Genomic DNA, 9,345 nt, shown 5'->3' with positions numbered 1-9,345 from the left:
TCGATGAAGAAACTCAGGCCCGAGTCACGGCCCATGCCGATGATGAGGTTATGGGCCTAGAAATATAGGCCCAATAGATAACAGGAATAAGTCGGTGAAGAAACTTAGGCCCGAATCACGGCCCATGGCGATGGAGAAGCCCAGGGCATAGAAAAATAAGCCCAACTAGATAAAGAATTTCAGGCCCGAGTCACGGCCCATGACGTTGAAGAAGCCCAGTCTCTATAAAAATAGGCCCAAGTCGATGAAGAAACTCAGGCCTGAGTCACGGCCCATGCCGACGAAGAAGCCCAAGCCCTAGAAAAACTAGGCCCAATCGAAAAAAGCCCAAGTTGACGGAGTAACTCAGGCCCGAGTCAGGGCCCATGCCGATGAAGAAGCCCAGGCCCGTGAAAATAGGCCCAATAGAAACAGGGCCCAAGTAGATAAAGAAACTCAGGCCCGAGTCAGGCCCATGCCGATGATGATGCTCAGGCCATAGGCCCAATCGAAAACAGGCCCAAGTCGATGAAGGAACTCAGGCCCGAGTCACGGCCCATGCCATTGAAGAAGCCGAGTTCGTAGAAAAAGTAGGCCCAATCGAAGACAGGCCCAAGTCAGTGAAGAAACTCAGGCCCGAGTCAGAGCCCATGTCGATGAAAAAGCCCAGTGCCTAGAAGAATAGGCCCAATCTAAAACAGGCCCATGTCGAAGAAGAAACTCAGGCCCATGCGTAAATGATGCTCAGGCTCTAGGCTCAATCGAAAGCAGGCCTAAGTCGATGAAGAAACTCAGGCCCGAGTCACGGCCCATGCGATTGAAGAAGCCCAGTCCCTAGAAAAAGTAGGGCCAATCGTAAAGAGGCCCAAGTCGATGAAGAAATCTAGGCCCGAGTCAGAGCCCATGCCGACGAAGAAGCTCAGGCCTTAGTAAAAGTAGGCCCAATCTTAAAGTGGCCCAAGTCATTGAAGAAACTCAGGCCCGAGCCAGGGCCCATGCCGGTGGAAAAGCCCATGGCCTAGAAAACTAGGCCCAATCTTAAACTGGCCCAAGTCGATTAAGAAACCCTGGCCCGAGTCGGGGCCCATGCCGATGAAGAAGCCCAGTCCCTTGAAAAATAGGCCCATGTCGAGGAAGAAACTCAGGCCCGATTCAGGGACCATGCCATGTAGAAGCTCAGGTCCTAGCAAAAATAGGCCCAATCGAATGCAGGCCCAAGTCGATGAAGAAACTCAGGCCCGAGTCAGGGCCCATGCCGATGAAAAAGCCCAGTGCTAAACAAATAGGCTCAATCCAAAGCAAGCCCATATTGATGAAGAATATCTGGCCCGTTCTAGGGCCCAAACCGATGAAGAAGCTCAGGCCCGAGCCTAAGCAGGCCCAAGTCGATGAATAACTGAGGCTCATACCAAATCAGGCCCATACTGATGAAGAAACTGAGGCCCGTGCCAAGTCCAGGGCCGAGCCGAAACGCCCAAGCCGATGAGGAATGTCAGGTCCAAATCGATGAAGAAATTGAGGCCCGAGTCAAAGCAGGTCCAAGTTGATCAAGAAACTGAGGCCCATGCCAAAACGGGCCCATGCCCTTGAAGAATCTCAGGCCTGGGCTAAATTGGCCCAAATAATGAAGAATCCGTGGCCCGAGCCGAATCAGGCTCAAATCAATGAAGAATCTGAGGCCCGAGCCAAGTCAGGCCCATTCCGTGTAGAAACTATGGCTCGAGCCGAAGCGGGCCCAAGTCAATGTGGAATCTCAGGCCCGAGCCAAGGCATTCCCTAGCCCATGAAGAATCTCAGGCCCGTGCAAAAGTTCAGGCTTGAGCCTAAACTGGTCCATGTCGGTGAAGAAACGCAGGCCCGAGCCGAAACTATATTTTATTTTTATATTAACTAATTAATATTTGTATTAAAAACAATTATTATTTATTTGTTTCTTTTCTTAAATAAAAACTTATATATATCGTTAAAACACTTTCTTTAAAACTCCTTTCAAAACCTACGCTAGAGTTTTGGCGGTGGCAGCTGAACGCAGAAGCCAGAGAAAAACCCTAGACTGATCAGATCGACACCATGGGAACGCCAGAAACCTCAAGGGAACCTTGCCCCGATCGCATCCTTGACGATATCGGCGGCGCTTTCGGCATGGGAGCCGTAGGTGGTTCAGCCTTTCACTTCATCAAAGGTCTCTACAATTCTCCCAAAGGATCCAGGATTATCGGCGGCTCTCAGGCCGTCCGGATGAATGCGCCGCGTGTCGGCGGGAGCTTCGCCGTTTGGGGTGGCTTATTCTCTGCTTTCGATTGCACCATGGTCTATGTCCGCCAGAAGGAGGATCCATGGAACTCGATCATCGCCGGTGCCGCTACCGGCGGTTTTCTCCAGATGCGACAGGGACCTGCATCGGCAGCTCGTTCGGCTGTGTTCGGCGGCGTCTTGTTGGCTTTGATTGAAGGAGCTGGGATTATGCTAAACAAAGTCCTCAGCCAGCAACAGAATATGCCTGTTGTGATTGAAGAGCCTGCTGGTATGGGTGGTGTACCTGGGTATCCTACAGGCCAATTACCTGGCCGTGCTCCTTCCATGTCTCTACCACAAGCGGAATTGGCAGGTATTTCTTCTTCTCCGTCGTCGTCTTCTTCAGATTCTGGTAGTGGCTCGTGGTTCGGAGGTTGGTTTGGTGGAGGCAAGAAGAAGGAATCTGAAGTGTCGGGTGGAGGAAGCGAAACAACAATTTTGGAGAGCTTTGATGCACCGCCTGTGCCAAATTTTGAGTACAAGTAAAATTTGTTATCTGGGTTTTAAGGTTTGAGATAAGTAGACCATGAATTCTATTGTAGAACGTATGGCGTGTGTTATAGGTTTGCTTCTAATTAATGAAATATCGTGCAGTCGGCTGAAGTTCCAAAGTTTTCAAATTATCATTCAGGTTACGCTGAATTGTACAATAAGTTTAGGCTACATTATTAACATTTCTGTTGTAAATAAATTACCTTTTTATGGATTCGATCCATCTTTTCTAGTCATGATGATAAATAGGTTTTGGTTGTTAGGATCCTGTAGTTCTAGTTCAACTCCAATTCCTCTTTGTTGTTCTGTAGCTGGAGGAGGTGCCTGGCTTCGAAGTTTGAGGTGACAATTGGTTGGAAAAGTTGCATAGTTGAATTTTTCGGTTCTCTGAGATCTTTTTAGCTCAACCAACATCTAGACATCTTAGTCAATAGTACATGCCCAAATCAGTTGAGTTATACTCAGAGCTTGGTTTTCTTACATTTCTTCACTCATCGGTTTTGTTCTGTGGAGTCTTTCATCGGGATCTTTTTTGGCTTGCTTGGATTGACTTTGTTCTGCGGAGTCTTTCATCATATGATCTATTCTGGCTTGGTTGGATTGACTTTCCAAGTAACATATATATGCACTTAAAGAGTGATTCTAAGCATACCATTTCTGTTTCATTTGGTAAAGTGCTTCCCTTGAACAACACAAGTTGTGTTGGATTTTGATAATTATGGACCTGTTCAATGTACATGAATGAGCTATACTCAAGTGCCAGATACTTGGAATTTCCTGCTCCATGTTCTGGCATCATAGATGGCTTCAATATGTTGGTGTTGGGTCTCTGGTTTTACAGTTTTCATGTTCATATTCTGTTCTGTTATTTCTAAAGATATCTGCTTGGAAGATACCATGGCTTGGTTCATCATTGAAAATACATTCATTCAGCTTAACTTCTCCATTGATTAATTTTTGTGACGACTTCCTTCTTGTTCTAACAGCTCAATTTTGGTAATGTAAATGTTCTGCTGTTTCATATATTCAGGTGGTGTTGCTGCTTGATTTTTCTCTCTTAAACTAACACGAACATAATGACACTGATTTTTCTCTGTTAGGGGGAGGCATATAACAACTTACTGTCACCAGGTATTTGAATTAGAGAGTTTAGATTTAGAATCAAAATGGTTACCTTAGACCCATTTTTTCGTTACTAGAGAATGAGGTTTGGTGATCATTGTTGAGGAAAGAAATTTCGAAAGACCCATAAAAATGGTTAATAACGTAAGTATTAGTAATGCTAATGCCCAAGAGTAGGAGTTAATATATCTAAGGTTATATCAATAGGGAAAAGTCAAAAGCAAAATGATGTCGATAGACCTTTGTTTGGTTTAAAGTTTTGTTTAGGATGCTCGAGAGCTAGATGCTTGAGAATATGATTCTTGAAAATATTTTTAAGATTGATTCGGAAATAGTTTTATTACCTTATTTATTTTCATTTAGTATGTCTTAAATTTTAAAATTATATAAACTTTTAGTTATACATGTTATATTTTTAAAAAAATTAAATTTAATTAATTTGTCCCAAAAATGAAAGAAAAGGGGGAAAGTTCCTCAGATGGATTAAAAGGGGAAAAAGAATTGTAGAGATGCCACTGCAAATCTCTCTTCGATCCCTATACACTCAATCCCACAAACTAAACCCCACCCTATCCCTTCCCTTCCTCCCTTACCTCCGCCGCACAATGGCCACTTCCGGCGACATCGTCAGCCCCACAACCACTCGCGTCGGCTGGATCGGCACCGGCGTTATGGGCTGCTCCATGTGCTCTCACATCATCAAAGCCGGCTTCAAACTCACCGTCTTTAATCGCACAATCTCGAAAGCCCAACCCCTTCTCGATTTGGGCGCCAATTTGGCCTCTTCCCCTCTCGCCGTCGCCGCCCAATCCGACGTCGTTTTCTCCATTGTCGGTTACCCCTCCGACGTCCGTTCCGTCCTCCTCGATCCCACCTCCGGCGCCCTAGCCGGCCTCCGCCCCGGCGGCGTCCTCGTAGATATGACCACTTCCGAACCCTCACTCGCTTCTGAAATCGCCGCGGCCACTGCCGCCAAGGGCTGCAAGGCAGTTGACGCTCCGGTTTCGGGCGGCGATCGCGGCGCAAAGAACGCTTCTCTGGCGATCTTTGCCGGCGGTAACGAAGGCGAAGTCCGGCGATTGAACCCATTATTCTCCCTGTTGGGGAAAGTGAATTACATGGGGGAGAGTGGGAAAGGGCAATTTGCGAAGCTGGCGAATCAGATCACCATAGCTTCAACGATGGTGGGGCTAGTGGAAGGGATGATTTACGCTCACAAAGCAGGGCTTGATGTGAGTTTGTTCTTGAACGCCATATCCACAGGGGCAGCAGGATCAAAATCGCTGGATTTGTATGGGAGTAGGATTTTGCAGAGGGATTTTGAACCTGGGTTTTTCGTGAACCATTTCGTGAAGGATTTAGGAATTTGCTTGAAGGAATGTCAGAATATGGGGCTCGCCCTTCCTGGACTGGCATTGGCTCAGCAGCTTTATGTGTCGCTCAAGGCTCATGGGGAGGGGAATTTGGGCACTCAGGCCCTGATTTTATCCCTGGAACGGCTGAATAATGTTTCACTCCAATCTGCCGCCCGCGGTGGCAGTGGCAGCGGTTCTTCTTAAAGACGCCGCCGATTAGGTGCCGATTGGGTACACAGAGGCCACTGATCTTCCATTGTGAGTGATTAATGATTCTGTTTATGAATTTGGTTATACCATTTGATAAATGTGGTCTTTTTCACAATATACATTGGCCTAATATGACAATTGCACAAATAAATATATTGGTTTCTGATCCTTTTTTATACCAATTCGAGCATATCTCAACTGAAAATTGAAGAACTCAATCGCTAGAACTCGATCGCTAAAAAAAGATAAGGCACTTGTTGGGATGTTTTGGTTAAAACATCCAAATTCGATGGCAATACAACCACATTGCTTTATGCTTATGCCCTGTTTTATTTGCATAGCAACCACGAAAAATGATCCTTAGAGCATCAGAGTTTGAAACTCTGACTGAATTTTGTAAGCTCTCAATAACCATAAATAAAGGAATGAGAGAACTCATGAGCTAGAAGAGTCTAGCTCTCAATAACCATAAATAAAGGAATGAGAGAACTCATGAGCTAGAAGAGTCTAAGGCATCAGAAAGTGATAACACATGCAAAGGAGAGCAGACAATTCAACAAAAATCTAAAGCTTCTTCTGCCACTCCATAATATACTATCTGGAATTTGATCTTTTTTCCCCCCTTAGGGCTCATCTACCTCAAGATATTGAGAGTGCGAGGCTGCAAGCAGTGCAGCTCCGATGCCAGAACCATCATTCGAATGCTCGATGACGATGTTTCCCGCTACCTCATCTCCGAGCAGCTCCTTCAGTGTACTTTCCATGGTGGTTCTGAACTTAGTGTAGTGCTCATACAACCCTCCATCCAACGCTACCACAGACCTCCGCTTCTCCCCATTTCCGACTGTGTCTCTTCCCAGTTTCTTCAGGATTCCTAAGATAGCAGCAGCCGATAGGCGAGCGCCTCGTGTTGCAACTATGTCACAGAGCTCCACTATGAGTTTTCTTGTTTTCAAGGAGGTATTAGATATCTGGCAGCCAAGCAAAAGGAAAAGAGAGAGTAAATCTTGTCAAAAGCAAAGAGATCTTTTGAAGTCACTGATTTTATGGCTGGATGCCTAACCTCCAAGATATCCTTCAGTTTGCGTCCAACGACTTTGAGGTCGGGAGACGTATCGTGGTGCATCGCAGACATGTGAGGAGTTCTGCAATTTTTTTGAGCATAAACTAAACGCCCATAATACAATCTAACCATTTATTAGGTAAGAAATTTAAGCTTCAGGTTTGAAGAATTAGTCTCAAATCCAATATCAATCAGAAACAGAGGGGATGGGGACGAGTATCCATTATCGACTAGTCGGCTAGCCCGAGTCAGCTAAATATGATCATGGACAATGGATTTTATATTTTCACTAAGAACATGGCCAGATGCTATATTGTATACCTCAATATAAATGGAATGTTCAGTTTCGGTGGTACGGTTTCTCCGAAGAGAGCCGCTTCTTCAGCCATCTTGATCAATACTTTACGAACAATTTCTCCCAAGTACATACCAGAAATCAACTTCTCGAAAATCTGCGAGTAGTAATCGAGATGGTGTTCAAGAAAACCATTTCTTTGAGTGATGCTGAGATGAAAATTGTATTAAGAATGATTTTACCTGTTCTCCAGGGTTTAAGCTATCAGTATCCAATTCTTGATCATATACTGTAAGTGGCAGATGCGAGGACCGGAAGTTACCCCATTCCATGTTAATTACCTACATTGAAGTTATGAACTCGTCTTCGATTTGTAAGATTATTACGATCGAAGAAGTAATAACAAATCTCACAATTCACTAACCATTTCTCCTGATTTCGGAAGTAGCCCGTGCCACTTGGGAATCGCATTGGCACGCTCTACATAAGCTGCATTCGTTCCAGTGCCCAAAATCACAGCAGCAATCACATCGCTATCATGGAATCGACCTCCTGCTAATGTTCCAATCGTGTCGTTTACCTATATCTCAGAAAGAACTAAGTCAGCACAAAACATACATGCACCCCCAACATTGAGCATTAGCATCAGAAAAAGGAACAAAGAACCCTGGGATTTACCAACGCTGTTACACGCATGTCGAGTTTCAATTTTTCCATGGCTTTGGTTAATTCACCGACGACGTCTTCCCCAACCTAAAATGGTATCAATCAAGATCCAACGCCGACGAAACGACAGCAAAATGGCTACCTATCAAAATAAAAGAATAAAGCTCAAGGAATTAGGATTAACCGTGTCTTCGATGCTGAAGCCTTTCGTCCATTTAATAAGCGCCCCTGATGATATCGAGATTTGTCTCACAGGGAAGGAGAAAGTAAAACCGAGTTCCCTTTGCCTACCCGGTGCCAAGCAAAAGCCTTCACCTTCTTTAGCAACAAACTTTGCAAGTGCTTGAGCTATAAAATCAAACAGAGCCTGACAGAACCAGCACCAGATACTTCAGCTTATGCTCCATCCTAACCAAATCCACACTATAAATTCAAGGGGAGAATACTAACTTCTGAAGACCCAATCATCAAGTGTGGAGGTATCGAAACCTCCTCGAATTCTTGCTTCAGAACTCGACCGTCCTTCCCTCCCAACTGCACTCGTAACACTCGAAAGTTCGTACCGCCGAGATCCAATGCATAGAACAGCCCCTTTTCATCTCTAAATTTATAAGGAAAGTGTCGTTTTTAAAAGAACATCATCCATGGTGGTATATGCCATTCAAAATTTGAACCAAAGTATTCTATTAAAACTTTGAATCACAGTAAAGACAGCAATAACATGAGAGATAACATTATATTAAGACCCCAAATACAAACAAAACAACAAAGAAAAACGCTTCATCGTCTTATGAAGCCCTTTGCATGAGCTTAAAAAACAACAAATTCTAAACGAAATGAGGAAAATGTTCATAGATTTTCTTAGTTCAAGCAAACAAGAGGTTTAATTATTATGAAACGGCTTGAACAAACAGATCTAATAAAATTCAGTAAGGCAAATCAAAAGGGAACAGAATGAAGTATAATTTGCAGTACCCGGTTGGGAGATTATCGACGAAGCTAATCAGCATCTTGAGTTTGCTACCACCTTCGGAAGCGAGGCCAGCGTGCATCTCAACGGCCATGGCATCAGCCACCTGCCTCAGTTTCCCAATAGGGGTTCCACATTTTTCCTCGAACTCCTTCAGAATGGCCATTGCTCGAGCCCACTTACCGGAGTTTTTCACGCGGTGGCGCACCACTAGCGCCGCAGCCGCACAAACCGCACCTGCACACACCGCCGCCGTGCCTACTGCAACCTTTCCCATCTGGCAACCAACTGAAACGCCCCAAATTCTAATTCAATGAGAAGGTCCGGCGCGGAGCAAAAGCAACTCTCTCTGGTTCAGGCAAGTTCTTGAGTCATGAAAAAGCTTCTACGAGACTGAAAAACACGTAAAAAGTATTATTTATTCAAAAATAAAAAAGGAAATTAGGGATTTTGAAGAAAACCCAAAGAATTTGAGCGAGTTTCCAGCAGAATCGGCTAATTTTCTCGTTGATTTCAACACCTAAACAGAAACTTAGTATAGTGATTAATCGAAGTCGTTCTTACCTTTTTCGGGCGCTTCGGTTTAGTGATAAATTACATCCTTTGTTTTTTTTTTTCAGAATATATTTTTGTATAGAGATTAAACTTTTCTTATATTAAAATTAAGCTTAGTGCAGATTCCTGTTTTGGTGCTTTTTATTTCAGATAAGAATATGATTCCACTTACAGAATCGTGCCTAAAAATAAAAAATGGAAATTTTATTTTCAAGAAATTACAGAAATTGTTACATTGGAAAAGATAAACTGCGACTAAAATGACCCGCCGGAAAAGACAAAAAAAAAAAAAAAAAAAAAAAAAAAAAAAAAAAAAAAAAAAAAAAAAAAAAAAAAAAAAAAA

The 9,345-nt window shown here is 43.9% G+C and overlaps 3 protein-coding genes across 4 annotated transcripts in view; 2 read left to right on the top strand and 1 right to left on the bottom strand.

The window, feature by feature from the left end:
- Positions 1 to 1,960: 1,960 nt before the first annotated feature.
- LOC111450727 (mitochondrial import inner membrane translocase subunit TIM17-2-like) lies at positions 1,961 to 2,987 on the top strand. Its single transcript, XM_023090985.1, has one exon. The coding sequence runs from the start codon at positions 2,050 to 2,052 to the stop codon at positions 2,758 to 2,760; it is 711 nt and encodes a 236-aa protein (XP_022946753.1). The 5' UTR covers positions 1,961 to 2,049; the 3' UTR covers positions 2,761 to 2,987.
- A 1,373-nt stretch (positions 2,988 to 4,360) lies between these two features.
- Positions 4,361 to 5,651, top strand: LOC111450245 (probable 3-hydroxyisobutyrate dehydrogenase-like 1, mitochondrial). The gene has a single exon (XM_023090267.1). The coding sequence runs from the start codon at positions 4,398 to 4,400 to the stop codon at positions 5,445 to 5,447; it is 1,050 nt and encodes a 349-aa protein (XP_022946035.1). The 5' UTR covers positions 4,361 to 4,397; the 3' UTR covers positions 5,448 to 5,651.
- A 96-nt stretch (positions 5,652 to 5,747) lies between these two features.
- The window catches only part of LOC111450243 (hexokinase-1-like), a 30,921-nt gene continuing 27,323 nt past the window's right edge, over positions 5,748 to 9,345 (bottom strand). Inside the window, exons 1-10 of one of the 2 annotated variants that reach the window (XM_023090264.1) lie at positions 9,012 to 9,136; positions 8,453 to 8,840; positions 7,928 to 8,078; positions 7,662 to 7,844; positions 7,490 to 7,564; positions 7,236 to 7,391; positions 7,054 to 7,152; positions 6,838 to 6,968; positions 6,517 to 6,598; positions 5,748 to 6,424 (exon numbers count right to left, since the gene is read on the bottom strand). In XM_023090264.1, the coding sequence (XP_022946032.1) occupies positions 6,077 to 6,424; positions 6,517 to 6,598; positions 6,838 to 6,968; positions 7,054 to 7,152; positions 7,236 to 7,391; positions 7,490 to 7,564; positions 7,662 to 7,844; positions 7,928 to 8,078; positions 8,453 to 8,724 (1,497 nt within the window). In that variant the 5' untranslated portion in view covers positions 8,725 to 8,840; positions 9,012 to 9,136 and the 3' untranslated portion in view covers positions 5,748 to 6,076. Of the gene's footprint in view, positions 6,425 to 6,516; positions 6,599 to 6,837; positions 6,969 to 7,053; positions 7,153 to 7,235; positions 7,392 to 7,489; positions 7,565 to 7,661; positions 7,845 to 7,927; positions 8,079 to 8,452; positions 8,841 to 9,011; positions 9,137 to 9,345 lie in introns of those variants that run through there. The other variant, XM_023090265.1, reaches the window with a different exon arrangement.

Source organism: Cucurbita moschata, unplaced genomic scaffold (assembly GCF_002738365.1).
Source record: "Cucurbita moschata cultivar Rifu unplaced genomic scaffold, Cmos_1.0 Cmo_Scf00012, whole genome shotgun sequence".
In the NCBI taxonomy this organism is placed as follows: domain Eukaryota; kingdom Viridiplantae; phylum Streptophyta; class Magnoliopsida; order Cucurbitales; family Cucurbitaceae; genus Cucurbita; species Cucurbita moschata.
Note: the sequence above shows the minus strand (reverse complement) of the source record. Positions and strands in the feature narration are given on the sequence as shown.

Excerpts from the sequence above, each read along its gene's own strand:
- LOC111450727 (XM_023090985.1), top strand. The coding sequence starts at position 2,050 with ATGGGAACGCCAGAAACCTCAAGGGAACCTTGCCCCGATCGCATCCTT.
- LOC111450245 (XM_023090267.1), top strand. The coding sequence starts at position 4,398 with ATGCCACTGCAAATCTCTCTTCGATCCCTATACACTCAATCCCACAAA.